Genomic DNA, 19,894 nt, shown 5'->3' with positions numbered 1-19,894 from the left:
TTGCTTTGCACTCGGAACAGTTCTCTAAGCCTGTGTGCATCCCTTTGGTCACTCCTTATTATGGTTGACTCTCTAATGGAATGCTTATACTTCCAACACTACCTCCCTCCCCTCCTCAGGATGCTCCATGCAGCCATTTCATGGTCGCCCCTACCAAGAATACTACCTGTGTTGGTAACCAATATACAGTTTCTCCACGTGCACACCAGCCAACATCTATCTCTCAAAAATAAAGGTTGTTTCATGATACTAGCTTTGAGAATAACAGGAAATCAGGACTGAGGAGCTGGCCCAGTTGGTACACAGTATGCCACAAAAGCATGAGCATTTGAGTTTGAATCCCTAGTCAGGCACACAAAAGGCTAGACATGACAATGTATTCCTATAAGCCTATCAATGGAGAATTCCTGGGACTTGCTGGCCAGCCAGTCTGTGAATGACCCTGCCTCAAAAAACTAAGATGGAAATCAACTGAAGAAGACATTTGGTGTTGACCTCTGACCTCCACGCATACATAGACACACAGAGAAAAGGGAATAGGGAGAAAAAAAAAAAAACAAAACAGGAGGAATTCTTAACAGAGATCACAAAAGCTTATCTATTGATAGCCTGTACAGTAATCTAAAGCACTGACACTAGGTGATGTCTGATGCTCCCTGACACCTGCCTTTCTCTTCTTCCTCATACCACCACCCTCTTTTCTGTGTGGAAATAGGAGAAGTAGCCAAGCATAGTGGCACACACCTTTAATCCCACCCCACCCCCCAGGAGGCAGAGGCAGGGGGATCTCTCTGAGTTGGACACTAGCCTGGTCTTCAAATTGATTTCCAGAACAGACAGGGCTACATAGTAAACCCTTGTCTTAAAACAAACAAACAAAAACAAGGAAGGAAGGAAGGAAGGAAGGAAGGAAGGAAGGAAGGAAGGAAGGAAGGAAGGAAGGAAGGAAGGAAGGAAGGAAAAAGGGAGGGAGGAAGGGAAGGAGGGAGGAAAGGAAACAAAGAAAGAAAAGAAGTGTTCTCAAGTTTGGTGAAGAGATCATATCAGCTGGGAGGATGAACAGTAGCCAAATAAGATGTGATTCTCTGCAGGGGGCTGCGCTAGCCTCATAAGAACTGTAATAATAAGGACCCCTTGGGTCCCCAATAGAGCACAATTTAAATGAATCCACGCGACAGCTTTGCCTCAACATCATAGAATTCACACTCAATATTTGCTGCTTGTTTGTTTTTCTACCACATAGATGCCTTGAACCTCCGAAACAGACAGGTCATCTGTGTGACGCTCAAGGTTCTCCAGCACCTGGTTGTGTCCGCGGAGATGGTGGGCGAAGCTTTGGTGCCCTACTACCGTCAGATCCTGCCGATCCTGAACATCTTTAAGAACATGAATGGTGAGTGACCTCAGGAGGCAAAATGTCTTCTAAGCACTAAAACAAAGGAGTGGGTTGGTGGAGAGATAAGGAGCAGCCTGTTTGGGACTATCACCCTTTGGTTTGGAGATCTAAACTGTGTAGCCCCACCCTCCACCACTGTCCCCTCCGTCCCCCTGGAAACAGTTAAATCAGCAATTGTGATTCCTCCTCACATGAACAGCCCACCCACTCAATAGATGAGCGCCAAAATGCTTCTACATATTTCCAGTAATTAAACTGTAGAGTTTCCTTTAATAGTTCTTAAGTACATTTGAAGGTTTTGGTCCTCCCTGCAAATCTTTATAGTCCACTATTTATAAACTGATTGAAGGTGAGTGTTTTAAATGCTTTTCAGATGTGGTAGGCAGTTTGGAGCTTTTCAACATCTGGTATTTCATCTCAAGGAAAAAGTAGAAAAATGGTATTTTTCTACTCTTGAGTTACTAATGCTTAGTAATTTGTCATTAACAAATTCGGGTGGTGAGTATTGATTAAAAATAGATATGATGATTGATTTTTCTCTTGGAAAACTATTCTCCACCAAGCTTGGGGAGCTTGGATATTCTCAATGCACTGGTCACCCTGCGCCAGCCAATCCGTGGCAAGTCTGAAGGGGAGATGTGTGCATGGACAATCACGGGCAGGCCATGGTTATGGGTTTACTTACTGTCAGTCGATTTCCCTGAAAGTACATGAATCTCATTCTTTTTTTGTTGCTAATTTTGAGGCTCCATACTTCTCACATGCATGGGAGAAGTCAACATGTGAAGCTAGTTCCTGACAGCCATGTAAATCCATTGGTAATTTAGTGGCACACAGCCTGAAAAGCTTGAAACACGATCTGTTCCTTGTGCATATAGGAAAACAATAGCTAACAAAAGCCAGGCGTACAGCAGCCCCCTGCCGCAGACAAGCCTGGCATTTAGAGTCACCATCTTTAATGTAATCACTGGTTATTATTGAATCTGCGTCACATGTACACTGTTCCGAACCTTGTGGAGTTCTCAGAAGCTCCTTAGCTGTCTTTTGATCGTAGGACCTAATTATATGTTTGTGGTCCATCTCAAATCATCTGAAGGGGAGAAGAGTACATAGACACTTAAGCAAGATGATTACTCCTGGGGGAAATTAAAAACTGTACTTTAGTAATTTAACTTCATACTGTCCAAACAATTGTTGTGGTAACAGCACTCTTATGTTATAAAAAATTACTTATAAACATTATTTATTCTTAAGTCATATTTTCTGCCATATGGTAGCATCAAATATCTGTGCATTTATAGAAAGCCTTCACATGGGTGTGATTCAGTTATGGCTCATCAGAACACTGTAAACTTCCATGTATTCCTATCTGTAGATTTTAGCTCTAAGCTAAAGCTAGAGACAGAAGTAGAGAACTAGTGGGAGGCAGGAGAATAGATTGATGTGGACATGAGGGAGGGAGGGAGGGAAGGAGGGAGGGAGGGAGGGAGGGAGGGAGGGAGGGAGGGAGGGAGGGAGGGAGGGAGGGAGGGAAGATGGAGATGGACCTGAGAGAGGTGGGCAAGGACAGGTGGAGAAGAAAGAAGTGTAATAACCACACAACAGCTACTCAAGATGTCTAGGTCAACATTTGGAAGCCCGAGTTCCACAAATATGTTCTCAATGCCCCTTGTGCAAACCCAGAGGATGCTCACTGTTAGTGTTCCCAGCGCTTTGTTTTGAAGCCTGCCTCCTTGTCACTTTTCTCTCTTAAAAACAAACATTTGTTTCTGAATTTGATGTTCACCGAGATTGGGCCAGCCCACATAGCTTCTCTCTTGCATAAGCTTGGAGGAATAGATTTGTCCACAGTGAGGTATGCTCTTGTCAAACATCAAAATCTTCAACTTAAATCCAAGTAATGTTTTGTATCCTTGTATGAATGAAGGCAACTGGCGAAGCTCAAGAGACAACCAATTTCTTGGGAACCAAACTGGGGAGGCAGGACTGATTCAGTCACCACAGACAGTCCTCCTGAGGGTTCTGGGCTGTAAAACAAACCTATTATTTCCCTATTGCTTTCTAGGGACAGTTTCCTTTTAAGTCTGTAACTAGAAAATGTCCATACTGTCTAATAAAGGTAAAGGTTGCTTGTCCATAAGAATATTGGAGAGCTCACTGTGAGAAATTCATAGCTGATCTATGCCACCATCGGTTTCAAGCACAACCAACAATTTTGGAATATTTCCCAATGCACACATCAGAAATTTCATGTTCAAATTGCTTTTCTGTCAAACATTCTTCTGACATTTAAGAGGGAAACATTATCTTCAGCTTCATTTTCTCCTTTTCTAGAAGCCTGTCACCACAATGCCATGGTGAGGTTTACTATGTTCTAAGGGACCTATTATAAGATTGGATCATTATACCCTGTGAATGGAATGTTCTTCTTTAAAGGGGTTCTGTAGCCCCAGATGTGGCTCTGTAACCCTGTAACCCAAGTCTGCAAGGAATTCATCCCAGGACTTCCAGCTGTGTTAGCATTTTGTATTAGGAAAATAGTTCCACTTCATGATTTTAGATGCTGTGCCCATATTCACCGAGCCATAATTCTTACTTAATTTAAGCAGGTATCTCTCACAGCATGTCATTATATATCATTAAATTATGTCAGGTTTTCAGTAATAGCAATAGGGAGAAGAATCTTAAACTAGGCTCCAAAGCATTCGAAGATGTTTTCTCCTTTCTATACATCTGCTATTCCGTGCTTGTCTTTTATGTAAATTGATGTCTCATTAAACTTAGATTCAGATATGTTTCTTTCAAGTCCTACCACAGAATCCTTTTAGAATGGGACCAGAAATAGATGATAGAAAGAAAGAAAGAATGCATCCTTTCAAATATAATGACTCCACTCTTCTGTCTGTCCCCTTGAAGCACAGACTCTAGTTTGGTTCTACTGTCTGATCTCTTTTACAATATCTTTCCTGTTTTAATGTTAAATGAATGTATTCTGAAACAAGCAGTGGGGGCTGAGCTGTCAGGGAGCCAGGCAAACCTGTCAGCAGTCACCCACAAGGAGGAAAACCAGGCCCCCAGGTTCAGGCCATGGGGGAAACGGTGTAACTGAAGTCATCACCCTCTAAGGTGTCATGTCTTAGCCAGCCCGTAACACTATTCTTGCTCTAGAAGAGGAGACGGGGGCAATGGAAACATACCACCACCAAGGACAAGTTCGCAGAGAGCAACTTCCTTCAGCTAGGCCTCATCTACGGAAGTTTCCAGAGACCCCCAAATTAGCACAACCGGCGAGGGATCCACCCTTCAATACACAAGCCTTGGGAGACACTTCATATCTCAAACATGGGAGCAGCTTTTTATATAGGAGTGGGTGTGGTCACTAGAGACAGTGAGTCCAGAGCCACATGCTAAAGTAAACAACCATTGTTAACTACATGCTCGGCAAATTTATAATATAATTGTACATAAAATGTAGCAATGCTATATGAGCTATAATCTGGCAACTTATCTAAGTGGGGGAAGTTCTCCATAGAGCCTGTAACACAGTTCCTGTTTAACTACCAGTGTGAGCCTTCCATACTCGATGAGTAATGTGCAGGGTCTTCATCTCACCAGCCATGGCAAGGACTTGGCTGCTGTGCACAGGGTCCATCTTACTTCTGATGACTACATGCTAGATGAGTTTTCACCTCAAGTTTAAATTAAAGGATATATTGTTTTCAAATCCATCCTTTTCTTGCAAAATATTTAAGGTAAGTGTGTGACTGTATTGGGGTGACACCATCTTCTAAAAAGATAAACCCATGTCAGACAGAGGAGGAAAGCCTAGATCAGGGCCTTCCATAAAAGATCCAAATTGATATCCATGTTTAGGTTTCATTTCTCCCATTCAGGTTCTAACCAGGCTCAACCAGGTTTAGATTCATGGTCCAACAGGATTGAGTATGTTCAGGGTAGCATAGCCATTTCCTGGAGCTCATTGTTCCATATTTAAACAATGAACTTGATATGTCTAAAGTATGTTGATTTTCCAGGAACTACACTGGGGTGAGAGAAAGAACAATTTCTAAAAACTGTTCATAAAATATATTTGTCATACAGCCAATATCATTTTCATCTCTCCTAAGCTCTTTTATAAATGTTATTAAAGGTTACAGAAAATTAAGACAATACGAATGTTCAGCTTATAGCTTTACCAGATGAAGCTGCAAAATTAATGATGTGCTGTATTACATTTGAGGAGCATGAGCCAATTAATGACAGGAACTCCCTCATAGCTATGCTGTGGGCTCTGACAACAACAGATCAGAACCTTGGAGAGACTGTGTCCATATGCTGCAGTTTTGGTTCCTAAGGGCAGCAATAGTCCTGATCATTCAGGACTTCTGGCCTCTGAGATGCTGACTGCCCCACAGCCATGCAATAGAGATGGAATAACCAAGCATCCTGCTCCTTGGTACAGAAATCAAATGCCAGAATATTTAGAATGAGTCTGTTGCATGTGCAGCACTCTGACTGATGACACAGGGCCCACAAGGTGACTCCGCAGGCACAGGCACTCCTGGTTGGGCTGAGGACCTGAGTTCAATCCCAGGAATCCACACGGAGAAAGGAGAGAACAGGCCTTCTTTAGTCTCTACTGTGGCACATGCCCCTTTCCCACAGTGATAATAAATGATAGAATATAAATATTGTTTAAATTTTGGTAATTCGAGTTAGACCCATCAATCTATATAAATGATAAGAATATATTATATTTGCCATATTTTAGAATGTTTGTGTGAGGTCTTTGGACTGGAAGTTTAAGTGGCTTTAGAGGAAAAAATTGAAACAAAAATCCACTTTTCATAAGGGCCTGAGTAGCCATGTATGTTAAATGGACCTGTGAGTTGTACAGTCCTATGAGTTGTGTGGTCCTATGAGTTGTGTGGTACTGTGAGCTGTGTGGTCCTGTGAGCTGTGTGTTCTTGTGGTCTTTTAAAATGCTGGTGAACTTTTGTGTACTCATTTTTTACCCCAAGTTAGGAAGTATAACTTTTCTTGTATAATAGTTATTTCTCTTTTAGGAAATTTGAGTTTCATTTGGAGTTAAGGCTCATTGCCTGTGAAATACTGGCCTGGTTTTAGTCTATAACTCACACTTTGGAAATTTGGTTCAAAATTCCTTGAAAATGATTATGTTTATTAAATCTGCAAGCACCGAGTTGTCCTGAGTTCACATGGGAAGTTATTAGAGCTGCCCCTGCCCACCATTTCTGAATGTGAGGTTGGCAGTATCACACATGTATCTTGTCTAAGTACTTAACCACAGAGATTAAAACCTAAGTCTACCGAGAATCCTAGGGTCAAATATAGATCATAACTAGCCCTGACATTACTCCTGAAAATGGCTTGTCAGCTGAGAGCTTCTTTTCGAGGACAACACTCCTAGAACTTTCCCATGGGAAGGTTTTGTTTAGTCTAAGGAGAGGGACCTCATTTTGAGCAGAAAGAATGGTGGTCCATTGATTTCTTAATTCTTCTGAGATGCTACAAACTATCCAGACAGGAAAACAAACACTTTCCATAGCTCTGAGAACTTCCTTGGAGACCCTAGGGATGCCCAGGAACTCATTGAAATGGAAGAATGCATTGCCGGCAGGAGTCTCTGCCCAAACCAGCTAAGCAAGAAGCCCAGGTACCTCAGGCCTAAAGGAGGATTAAAGCAGTAAGTAGAGTTTACCTTGTATACAAGAATGGAAGAGGCTTTCTTGGCAGATCAAATAATATGGAAAAAAACAAGAAATGGGACCGGGACCATATGGGCAGTAGCCACAGAGCAGTTCTGAGGTGTGAAGGCTCAGGCCTTTTGATCCTACTTGCCATGCTTAATCCTGTTTATCAAATGCAAAGGAAAGAATGGGCAGTTACACAATTCCAGTGTGCCTCAGTTTCCTTAATTTAAAGGGCAGGTTGTTGGAAAGCTTAGAGATATTTACAAACCTTCCGCGAGCTCATAGGAAGCCGTTTGCTACATATGTCTTCTGGCTGGAATTAAGTGTGCACTGTGGCTGTAGCAGATTTGCACAGGAGAGGATTTGGTAAATGTTAGGCATCTGTGCTGCCTGTCTCAGAGGGTGTTGTGAAAAACTATAAACATTGTTTTCTGCTGTCCTCCAAGGGTATTATGTACAATCCATTAGAATTAATGTATTTTGTAAGGTGATTCCATACAAAATAAATTTAAGAATTATTGCATCTACTATATGCCAGGAGCAGAAACATGACACAGGATGTCTTTTGTTGGTGCTCATAATCCCCATTATGCAAACAAGCCAACATGGACAGACTTTCTTGTTCACTGTTCCCACTCTAACGGGAGTTTTAGCCACTCCCTTTGACTCTTCAATTCATGTCAGAGGACTGAAGGATCTAATCACAGGCCAGACCAGGTTTACCAAGAATCGCTTGTCCTGAAACCCCCGAGTTTTACTAAAGTAGGAACGGCTTTGAGGCTACACGCAGCTTCTACATTTGCTGAACATCTACCCCGCCCCCGTGCCCACATCTCTCCTCATCTATTTGTAGTAACTATATCATTCTCATCTCATCGATGCCTTTGAACCCAGGCCCAGACTTCCCGTCACACAACAGTTAATATTCTAGAAATAAGAGGTGTTAGAGAACCTGTTTATTCTAAGGCTGGCGTCTTGTGTTGGAGTGGATCTCCTCCTCCGCACAGCTCTGTCTTGGGAATCTCAGGGGCACAAAGGACTTTCATAAGGAGGAAAAGAGTTTGCACTCCAGCGTCAAGGAGACGATGTCCTGTGAGGGAGCTGAGCCCAGTCTTCCTCTCCTGAGGTGCATGTCCTCTTTTCAGCTCTGGCAGGAAGGCTGCAATTGACCTCAGCATGCATTTTCTTTAAAGAGAACCATTGCTTTTTCAATAAGTTAGACTTCACAGCAGTCTGAGTGTGTGCTGGTGGCTGTCCGGGAATAATGAATGAGGAGATTGACACATTCTTTGATGTTCTGTGAAGGTTCCCTGAAAGTCGGGGTTCTGGAACTCCAAAGAAAGAGTGTTTAGTAGTTAGCAATAAAATCATGAGGTGAGTTCTCCAGCTTGTAGGATGCAGAGCAGAGGCGGGAGGGTGGGGCATGATCTTACCCAAGGACCAATCACAAAACATTCATCACTGTGACAAAACCAGACCCACGGGAATATCAAACTGCAGTTAGATCTGTGGCCCAAGCACACTTTGATTGTCTCCAGACCCATGGCCACTTTGGTTCACCTACAACAGCTTCCACAGGAACATCCCATCCACGGTCCTGAAGCAACAGTGACAGGCCACAACAGGAGACCTGATGGGACTGAACCAGTGCAAGTGTGTGTTGTCAGAATGGCCACTGCAATTGAGACGGTGCTTTCTAGCCTTGAATGGCTATCCATCCCATGGACCAGTCTCAAGGCCCTTGTGACATAGGTCTAGTTTTCCTCCAGATCATGTCCCCTCTGTCTCCTCCTAGGCCCCTCTCTGGTAGGGTGAGCTGTTCTCTGGGCAAAGCCACACTCCCTAGCTGTACCCTGGGTAGAGGTCCTGTTTCTTCTTTACATTTTTTTCATGTATCCCAGGCTTTCCTCAGACTTGTTACATATCCACATATAACCTTGACTTTCTGATCCTTCTGCCCTTCCCTCCTTAGTGCCAGGATTTCAGAACTAAGCTACTGCTTCCTGTGTGCTGTGCTGAGGGCCTTGTATACTAGGTATCCATGCTATCGTGGGATCTGCACCAAGCCTGTAACCTGTTTCTTGGGTCTGTCTCCACACCAATGCCCAGGTAGAGGAGGAGAGACAACACCCGCCCCCTGCGTAACTTACATGCAAAGCCGTGTTTGAAATACACTTTATCCACATCCTTCTAAAGTTACCCAACCAAGATTTACCCACAGAATTCCTTGATTATGCGTGGTTCTCAGGCCTTGACCCATAGCACCCTTGGCCCCTGCTAGCTGGGAACACAGGCTCACCAGTCTCCACCAACTCAGCTAAGACCTTTCAGGCATGCCAGCAGAGATATGTGCAGTATGCTTTAATGTATTTGAAGACTAACACAGGCCCTGGATGAGGCTGTATGCAGATGCTCGCCCAAAAGGAAACTGTGCTGTCTTCTATTGGTGCAGCAGAATATTGTATTTAACCTGGCCAAGGAAGGAAATGGGGAATCACAAGGCTTTTAATGAAGAGACTTCTTCTACCCTCAGTTCATAATCTGTACTGTTCATGGCACCTAAAACATCATTTGTTCTAGATTTGCTGATAACTAAAATCTTTTCTGCATTTTCCTTGATATGCAGATCTTTGCTGAGCCAAAGCAAACGACATTTTAAAGGTCTCTTTGTGGACACTGCAGGGAAAATAAGAATGTAACCAAATGTAATTGTTATGTTGAATCATCAGTAGGTCTGAGGCAGGGGTGGGGATGCCGGAACAGTGTAAGCATTGCTCAGCCCAGGGTCCATCCAGCTGCTCGCAGGTCTGCAGCAGGGCCCAGAATGTTTTACTCCTAAGATCTGTGGGAGACTGAATCAAACCAGACCCAAAAGAATCTTGCAGACCTTGAACTTGGCTCACTCTCAAGTCCTCCCCTACCCCACCCCCCACCCCAGGCTCAACTTGGGCTGGCTTCTGGCTGAAAGTTGGCCTGAGAAATGGCGTGAAATCCACCTGTTTCATGGTCTTTGTGATAACCTACCTACTCACCCCTACCAACTCACCCTATAAGTTTGACTATGAACCCTGTTCCGAGACTCTGTTCCAGTTAGGACGCAGAGGAGGAAGAGGAGGACCCCTCCCAAAGTCGGGCAAGTGTTGAGTTCTCAGGATGGATGCAGCTTGGCTCAGGACCCTTAAGTTACTGGTGAAAGACCCACAATGTGAGGACTCCCCCATGTTCTGACTCAGGAGAGGCGACACCCCAAATCACACAAGAAACGGTCTTGCTGCAACTGCAAGAGGATTTTTATTCAAGAGCGCTCTCAGGCCCATGGTCATACACCACGCAGGGGTAGAGGACCATGGCACCCCAAGTAGCTGAGTAAGGGGGTATTTAAAGGAAGAAACCACAACTCAAGGAGGTGGGGAGGGCGTTGTTGGAAAATACCAAAAATACCAGTTAAGAGTCACAAGGAAGTGCAAAGTCACAAGTGTCAGGTTATCTCTCAAGACAGTTTCTAAGAGCCCCTAACAATAGCACATTTGCATTGCAGGTTCTCGTAATGGTCAGGGTGGGTCAGGGTGACTTTCTTTGAATGAACACTCTTTGAACCCAGGAAGCGGGTGGGTGGAGGAAGGAATGTCGCTATCTGTTTTATGACCAGCACCTGGAGCACTAAGCCACAAAGACCACACTCCCAAGCCTGGGCCTAAAAGCCTCGAATTTTGCTATACTTCTTCAGTGGCTCCTGCTGCAACAGAGCCTGTAGTCCTGTGGCTCCACCCCCAATATTCTGACGTCCTCTTCCTATACTGACTTTATGGTAGGTTCTCAAGTTACTTCTAAGAATCCGTGCACAGTCAAAAATCCCTAAAGCATGGACATTAAGCTTCCTCTTGGTCCCATGCACTGTTGATCTCGGAAAGTGGGTGTCACCTTGCTTGTTCTGAACCCCAGTGCTTTCTCTCTAGAGGAATTTCTGTGGACAACTCCACGAACACACACTGGACCCTGGAAAACAATCCAGTGCCAGGTGGGATTCAGAGCAGGGCCCAGAGATGCCACCCGCAGCAGGGCTGTGGGTGTGGCTTGCTGGACCTTGTGGTTGAAGTAGAGCCTTCTTCACCTCCATGTTTGCCTTGACCCAGAAAGTCAGACCCTCAGTCCCAGCCCCAGCCCCTGCCACACTTCCTGTTTTGGTTTGGTTTTTTAGCAGATCAAGATCCTGTAGGAAGGATTGTACACGTAGGCTGAAAACAGCTTCCCATTTTTATTGTCTTCCTTTAAAAATTCTGTATTTTCTCACTTTGACAGAATGGAATTGAATTAGTTCAGCATAAGCTTTGCCATCATTGAAGGTGGAATTGAAAAACAGAACAGGCCCTTTCCCTAAGAAGAACTGGAAATACACTGAGATTTCCTTCCTTGCCTGCTTCCTGAGTGATAATGCATGGACCTCTTAAATTAATATATAAGTAACAGAGGAAAAAAACAGAGTGGGGGTGGGGTGTCACAGTAACCAGGCTCCAGACCCAGCCCTCCAAGCTCAATCTTCCCCAACCCCCTTAAATACATTGCTTTTCTATCAGCTCTTTCTGAGTCTATTTATATCCACGTTGAGGGAGCCATACAACGAAAAACAATCTCTTCCACTCACTAGATGACCTTCCAATTAAATTTTGGCAAACCAGTTTCAATTGTGCCTGTTTTGCACCTACAACTTATCTTAGAATTCCTTTCTTGATTCTTTAAATTATCTTTCTCACAAGCTGAAAAGCTATTTAATGATACAATTTTTTTTTTTTTTTTTTTTTTTAGAAAACAAGGATGTAATTGGGTCATTACTGTTCAGTGGTTCTCTATTTTAAGCTTTGTGTTGACCTGAAGGCATTTGGATATTATTTATACACACAAAGGATTAAGGAAAGTTTGTAGTTGTCCTAACAGAAATACTTCAATGCTGTATTTTGTGTGTGTGCGTGTGTGTGTGTGTTTGTATATTATAAACATAAGATAGAACGACCTCACCAAATGGCTTAGATTTCATTCTCTTTAGAAACACTGAAAAATATTCTGTCTTTTCCACATTTCTTGGTAGATGAAGACTAGTGAAGTTCAAAAGTGTTAGGTAGGTTCAGAGAGTTCTTAGGGTCAGAGCCTGTGAACTGGCAGCCTGAAGAAGCTAGGCTCAGCCACCTCATCCTCAAGAGGACAAAAGACAGACGCCTAGAGATGGCTCAGTCAACAAAGTGCCTGTTGTAAAGATTTGAACTCAAATCCCCAGCACCCACATAACAGGTGTCTCTTAGCCCTTTCTGCTTCAAAGCCAATCCTGGTGGCTCAGTTCCTTCCAACCTATGACTCCTGTGTCACACGAGGTCTACTCAGGGATGAGGGGAACCTACCCACTTTAAGGTCAGCTCAGCAAACTTCTACTTTTAGTTTCCTTTCCTGTTGTGAGAAAATGGCCCAACAAAGCAACTTAAGGGGAAAAGGGTTTGTTTTGTCCCTGTTTCCGGGATGCAGGCAATCATGGCAGAGAGTCTTGAGGGCAGGAGCTTGAGGCAACTGATCGCAGTTTATCTACAGTCAGGAGGCGAGCAGAGGTAAGTGCTTCTCTCTGGTCATTCCCTCCTTTTCATTCAGTCTAGGACTGGCCTATGTAATCACACTGTCCTAGGGTGGGTCCCAAGGTTTGTCCACTAGCTAATCCTGTCTAGTTGACAGGTACTATGAACTATCTCAGGAACCTTAACTCTGTCTACAAAGCCACCCCACAGTGATGATTGGATCAGTACACAAATAAGAGATGAGAACTTGAGGACAGGTTTAGAAGTGAGCTTTCCAGATGCAGCCATCCAAACCTTGCTACCTGCCCGACTGTGGTGAGGAAAGTGAGGCCCATGTCTAAGAGGACACAGAATTAAGTCCATGCAGAGAGTGAGGCTAGCATGACCCTGGACTCCTGAGGTCAGCTCCGAGAAGCCCAAAGTTGTGCAAGGCCTTCAGTGCACAGGAGCAAGACACGGATTTCAAAGATGTCTCTTGCTCTTGGAGTAATTATCTAATATTAAGTAATACAATAACAATATAATTAGATAATATCATCTAATATGTAATTAGTAATCATCTAATAATTGAATGATTTATTTATAAGTGAAAATGAAAACTAGTAGGTTAGATGCCTTTCAAAAAGCTAGTCTGGAAATGGGACAGGGGTGTCTCTGGCTGGGTTAGTCAGTGGCATACTCCCCCCTGCTGTTTGATCCTCCATACAATCAGCATATGTCTGTTTCTAAGAAATTTCAAGATTTCTTATAATCACACAGAATGGAATGAGAAGGATGGGTTATTAGTTTTAAAATTCTTATCTCTACCTTACATATGAACACACTGAGAACTGGGTTAAAGTGACTCACCCAAGTCAGATGTCAGAACAGGCCAAAGTTAACACGTAAAACGTTAACAGACACTAACGTGACACTGAGCCAGGACACTCCAGAGATGAGGAACACTGGCTTCCAGAGATGGTGTTTTTGGAATGCTGGTCAATAGGTTTTGCTTGGTGTGTGACTGAAACAGGATGTTTTGCTGGTCCTCTGTAGCAACGAGTCTGTGCCGCTGTTCAAAGCTGCTGCTCAAATTCTTGTGCACTATAAAGCAAAAGCATTTTCGGATTATCATTTTCTGTGATAGTGTGCAATGATAGACTGGAAGAGTGTTCCTAATACCTGAATGTACAGCAAGTGTGCCTAATTTAAAATGCCAAAAGGGGGCCAGTGAGATGGCTCAATGTGTAGGAGAATTTGCTGCCCGGCACCCATAGAAGCTGGGCATGGCCTCTCATATTATAGAAGATGGACACAGGAGGATTGCTGGGCTTGCTGGCACTAGCCAAGCACCAGGGTTAGTGAGAATATGGTACATACTGATAGAACAAAGACACCTGAAGTTCTATGGCCTCTGCACCCAAACTCACATGTGTCCATATACCATGCACATACACACACACACACACATGCACGCACTTGCTCTTGCATAAGTACATACACGTGCATGCATGCACAGTCATACACAGACACCAGGGAAAAAAACACAAAGTTTTTTAATCCCAGACAAATTCCTTCATAATTATGGATAAATTTGGTGTCATTTATGGACTGGGTATTCCTAAAAAAGTCTTTATTCCTAATGGATATTTGGAGAATGTATTAAAAGAATTTTTAGCCTGTTTAATTAAATCTAAGATGAAATAAGGTGTTTGGATATTTCATTTTTTATGTAGCACTGTGAGACTAAAAAGTGTAACTAATTAAATGGTGGAACAGTCTTTGTCCAGAAATAAAGGCTAAGACAGAAGGACTCCCATGAGTTTGAGGCCAGCCTATGCTAAAGAGTAAGATCTTACCTCAATAAACCAAACCAAAGCAGCAAAATTAAAAAGTCATAAACAGAAAGGCTGTGACAGTGGAATCTATTGTCTAACCTGACCCTGAAAGTGTAAGAGCCTTGGTGCCTACACTGCTTTAGGGGTCTCCCCAGGATCACCTAAAACAGTCCTCACAGAAGATAACCATAAAGGCCAAGTTAAGGGACTCAAGATAATTTTAGATCTTTGCCACAGGCATCCAAGATTCTAGCATAGATTAATTTAATCCAAAATGTACTTATTGTGTTTTCTAGAAAGGATCTCTTTCCGTTTGTGCTGCTCTGTCCAGTGTATCTTCCTGTTTGGTGGGGAGGGAAGAAAAGTAGATCATAGCACCACACAAAACAGGCAGCCGTCCATCTGAAAGGACAGCGGGACAGGCAGCCGTCCATCTGAAAGGACAGCGGAACCATGAGTGTGTGAGGCCTCCGGGACCCTTAGACACAGAAATCATTTGGAAACCAAGGTGACTGCGAACATAGATATGTCCCCCATGTATGTCAGGACATCAGTAGACAGTTAAAACAGGAGTCAGGTACGTTCGCTTTGATATTTTAGATGAGTTGCTCTTCTGAATAACGAATTTGAAATTGTGACCCTAAATAAATGGCAGAATTTTAGTTATTTACAAATCAGAACAAAATAATGGGGTATGATAAAGATGTTAGGAGAAGTACAGTAAAGCAGATACCACAAGGACATTGTTACTTGTACACTGTAACATTGTAAGTGAAGCAAATAACTCAGTTTTCACAGCGCACATTGGAAACATGCAGTTTTTATGCCCCTAAGACCCATTCTAAGCTCACAATTCAATCATGGCTTGGCAGAAATGGATTCCCATGTATTGGTTAGTGATGTCTCATGTTTAATTCCAAGTTACTAGGTAGAGAAATTTAAAATAACAACCATATATTTTGACTGGACAATTTTAATAGAAAATGGAATCAAATTGAACCTCACTCTTAAACACTATTTGTTTTGTAAACTGTTTCCTCTCTAAGCACAGTTGCTAAAGAAAAGCCCATTTGTTTTAGGAGGAATGGTTCTGTGTCTTTAGCCTGACTGATATTCCCCCAGCAGGCTCCCTGGACACAACAGACATGTAGTTTAAAATGGCCTCTACCTTTTGTTCTCCACAAATCAATATTGTGAGGTAACTACAGTTGTAGTTTCTACAGACAAAAAAAAAAAAAAAAAACCTACTCTTCTAGTCCTGGTAATAACTCGTAGAATGAACATCCTTATATTATGTGTGAAGTAATTGAAAACATGTACTTATCTCTGTTTATCACCACATTACAGAGAACTGCTTCCCTGACCCTATTTCTGAAAGACAGCCTACTGGTCTTAGAACTTTTTACCTACTTTTAACAGCACTCTATTGACCTATTAAACTTCTCTTAATTTCCTACATTTTAAGAACAAAGCATAACTCATTCCTAATAAAACATGTCCAAGGTAATAAAACCAGTTATAAATGAATTTTGTATTGATATAAATAAGTGTCCCTAAATAAATAATTTCTCTGCCCAACACCTAGCGTCCCAGGCCTGCCTGTGAAAGCACAGCTTCACAGTACTAAAACTTCCATTATAAAAACCTGTGAGATAGAATTTAACACATTTTTAAAACCTAGCACTGTTCGATTGCAGTGGGAAGATAAATTCTAATTACTATTTAATTTCTTGGTTGAGAGTCTCCAGCATGCAGAATACAAAATTGACTCCAAATTTATGCAATTAATATTAGCACTTAGCCATTCCTTTAGAAAATTCAATGACTCAATTTATTTAGCTCACAAAAAGGCCCAGCCAAATAAAAAGTGCTCTAAGTTTGGAAAGTTTAAAAAGTGGCCATTAATATATAGTCAAGTGGTCTGCCATTAGTGCTCTGGTGCCCAGTGGTTCACTAAAGGGCCCCTGAGAAGATGGTGAATCCTACAGGCAGTAAGCTACTTGAGTTACTGTAGGCCAGGAATATAAGCTTTCTTTTCTTTCCCGAGACCATGAATGAGTATGTACAGTATGTGATTGAGCCCTGTGATCTGTATACAGATCCATTAAGATATCCTCAAAAGTTTTCCTTAGACACCAATGGTAAACCAGCCACACAAAAGCAACCTAGGGAGAAAAAGGTTATTTTGGGTTAGAGTTTGTTCTAGTTACTTTTCTTTTGCTTCAAAAAAACACCAGAACAAAGCAACTTATTTCTTTTTAAAGCATTTAATTGGTCCTACGGTTCTAGCTCCTGGGGGTTGGAGTCCATGTTGGTGGAACAGAGCAAAGGCATGACAGCAGGAATGGCTGAGTCCCCATCTCAAACCAGGAGCAGAGGCAGAAGGCACACTGGGAATGCCACAAATCTTTGGAAACCGTAAAGCCTATCCCCAGTGATACACCTTCTCCAGCGAGGTCATATTTCCTAGTCTCCCCAAACAGTTCCACCAACTAGGGACCGAGTATTCAAACTGGAAGCTTATGGTGGCCATCCTCATACAAGCTCCCATGGACTGCCTAGTTCTAGTTTATCACAGAGGGGAAGTTACAGCAACAAAAACTGGAGGGAACTGGCCACTCTCCATCCTCAGTCAGAAGCAACAGATTCTCATACAGGCTTGCTTTCTCCATGCTCACACAACTCAGGATGCCCACATTAGGGGATGGTTCCACCCACAGTGGTCAGGTCTTCACACCTCAATAACTATAGTCTAGATAATCCCTCATAAACATTCTCAAAGACTCAGGTTATTCTAGACTGTGTCAAGCTGACAGTTAAAACTAACACTGCATACAAATTATTTTTGGATTGATTATTTCTTCTTTGTTTTCTAATGATGTAAACCCAAAGGAATCGTTCTGCTAACCACACATACAGGGTAGATAGTCCTCTGTTTTAAATTCAGAAGGAGATTATTGGTTTGCTAATTTGTCTCTAGTGGTTTTGTTGTTGCTGTTGTTGCTGTTGTGGTGGTGGTTGTTGTTAACAGTGACAAACATTCATTTGTGTTTTCTCTACACTAGATTCTGAGGTTAGCTCTTTTCATGAATCATCTCATTTAATCCTTAAACCCAGGAGAGAGAAAGTATTCTTCATCCAATTTAACAGATGAGCAAATGAATGCAGGGAGATTAAGTAATTTGCACATTGACAATCAGTTCATAAAAGGGCCCCGATGGCATTATTCAAATGGAGAGAGAAATAAACAGTGATAACTTGCATGGTTTTCCCATCTCATGAATACCCAGCCTCTTCACTGCACCTAATTAGGTGTCTCATTACCGTGTATTAGACAACTGTTCGGATAAACCGATTTCCTTCTTCCAGTGTTTAAACCAGCCATGTCCAACTGACAGTGCTGCTGGACTTGTAGCTTTCCCACAGTTGCTGTTGTTTAATCCTTGTTATTCTTTTTATAAGTTTGAGATGATTCAGAGCAATTACAAGAAAAAGCACTTTAGAGAGAAGAGTCGACAAGGCTTAAGCAGGGAGAGACAAGACATGAACTAATTGGCAGAGATTAGTTAGTTGCTCACAATGAAAAAAATCGGAAAAAAAGCATGAAGCAGGGGGATGGCTGTCTGAGGGGGTAGGGAAAGACTCAGTGGTTAGATGAACAAGCATGTGGACCTGAGTTAGATCCTTACACACAGAGAGAAGATGGGTGTGACCTTGTGCATGCCCTTCATCTCAGCACTGCTGGTGGACAGAGATAGAAGGATTACTGGAGTTTGCTGGCCACCAGCTTAGCTCCAGTTTCAGTGACAGACTCCATCTGGAGGTAACATGACAGAGAGTGATGGAGCAGCAACCTTGGTGGCCTCTTCTGACTTCTCCATGTGCATACGTGGACATGTATGTTCCCAACAATCTGCATACATCATACACACACCTACATAAGAAAAGAAAAAAAACTTAGCATTCAGTATCATTAAGTATGACCTAGCTTTTAATACACCATGTGTGGTATTGGGCTTAGGTGGAAACGAGGCTCAGATTCAGCATTTAGGCAGTAGTGTGGATTTTTCAGTGCTTTAGACTAGACAGGCGCTCCTCTGAATACATAGTATGTGCAGCACAGTTAATAGAGCATGCCTAGAGTTTTGTCGATCGAGTTAATAAATCTGATCCCAAATGCCCTGGCACATCATGATGTGGGCATCTTCCTGCAAGGTTCTCAAGACAGAGCTGTCCCTGTGCAGCAGTCTGTCCTTTGTGTAAACACAGTTTTGCTGACTGTGTTTCTAAATGGAAGGGCTCACCGTCAGCAAGACTTAACTAGGGACGGTTCAGGAGAACTGCAAGAAACCCACTTTGCAGAGAGGTTTACAAAGTCTGCCCACTGGAAAATGGGAATGAATTGTAACTTTTGGAAATTTAAAAAAAAAAAAAAGAAAAGAAAAGAAAAAAGCAAATAATAGCACAAGTATAGGTTTACTTTTTTAGGTTTTGGAAAGATTAATTGTTGATAATGATCAAGAGAAAAACGGAGTTCTGTCTGAACTCATTACATCACAGGGAACATTTCAGGCTGACTCCGTCTTGTGGAGGCCCAGTGCAAGCCCCTGTAGTTACTCTGTAACCACGTTTGCAATGTCAGTGTCATGCTCTCAGGGTAGCATTTCACAGCCCTTGTTATTTTCTGGCTCTCACTGTCTCTTTCCTTCCTCTTTTTAAATGTCCCCGGGACTCAGAAGGATGATACAGATGGCCTGTTAGGGCTCAGCATTGAGACAGCACTGACTCTCAGCACCCAGGTCAGCCAGGAATCTGCATCTACAGCAGCTCATAGCAAAAAGAAACCTCTCTGCTCGGGGCTGAGAATAGCATCTGCCTCTGGGGATAATCATAACTATTTGAAAGACAATGTTGTCCCTAAACAACAGTGCTTAGTTTCCATCTAGGGCCTAAGGGTGGGTTTATAGTACCAGATGTGAGTTTCCTCCTGTGCAGCCATCCTCAGGTTGAAGCAGAGTAGTTGGTTACCTCCATAAGCATTATGCCACTATGGTACCCATGGGCACACCTTACCTAGCAGGTTGGTGTTATACTTGGCAGAGTTCACAGCTGAGTAAAGCCAGCTTTCCCCTCTCCAATAGCCTGCATATCCCCTTTCACCACTGTGAAAGCCAAAGCGTGGGGCAGAAGCTTGCAGCTCAACCCCAGTTTAATTTCCTGTACATTCCCATAAAGAGATCTTATCCTTCACTCAGGATTTCTTACTGAACTTGATACTCACTTATTGGCTTGGCTGGCTGTCCCGTGAGCTCAAGGTGTCACATATAGAGTACGTACACACACACACACACACACACACACACACACCACAGGGGTTATAGATGCAAACGTGAGTGTGGGCCTGCATGTTTG

The 19,894-nt window shown here is 42.8% G+C and overlaps 1 protein-coding gene across 1 annotated transcript in view; it reads left to right on the top strand.

Annotated features, from left to right (window-relative positions):
• The window catches only part of Pacrg (parkin coregulated), a 478,513-nt gene that overhangs the window by 281,695 nt on the left and 176,924 nt on the right, over window positions 1-19,894 (top strand). Inside the window, exon 4 of the mRNA XM_021186392.3 lies at window positions 1,244-1,393. Within this exon, the coding sequence (XP_021042051.1) occupies window positions 1,244-1,393 (150 nt within the window). The remainder of the gene's footprint in view (window positions 1-1,243; window positions 1,394-19,894) is intronic.

This window comes from Mus caroli, unplaced genomic scaffold (assembly GCF_978045245.1).
Source record: "Mus caroli unplaced genomic scaffold, Mus_caroli_1 scaffold_18, whole genome shotgun sequence".
Taxonomy (NCBI): domain Eukaryota; kingdom Metazoa; phylum Chordata; class Mammalia; order Rodentia; family Muridae; genus Mus; species Mus caroli.
This window is presented reverse-complemented; position numbering and strand designations above follow the sequence as displayed.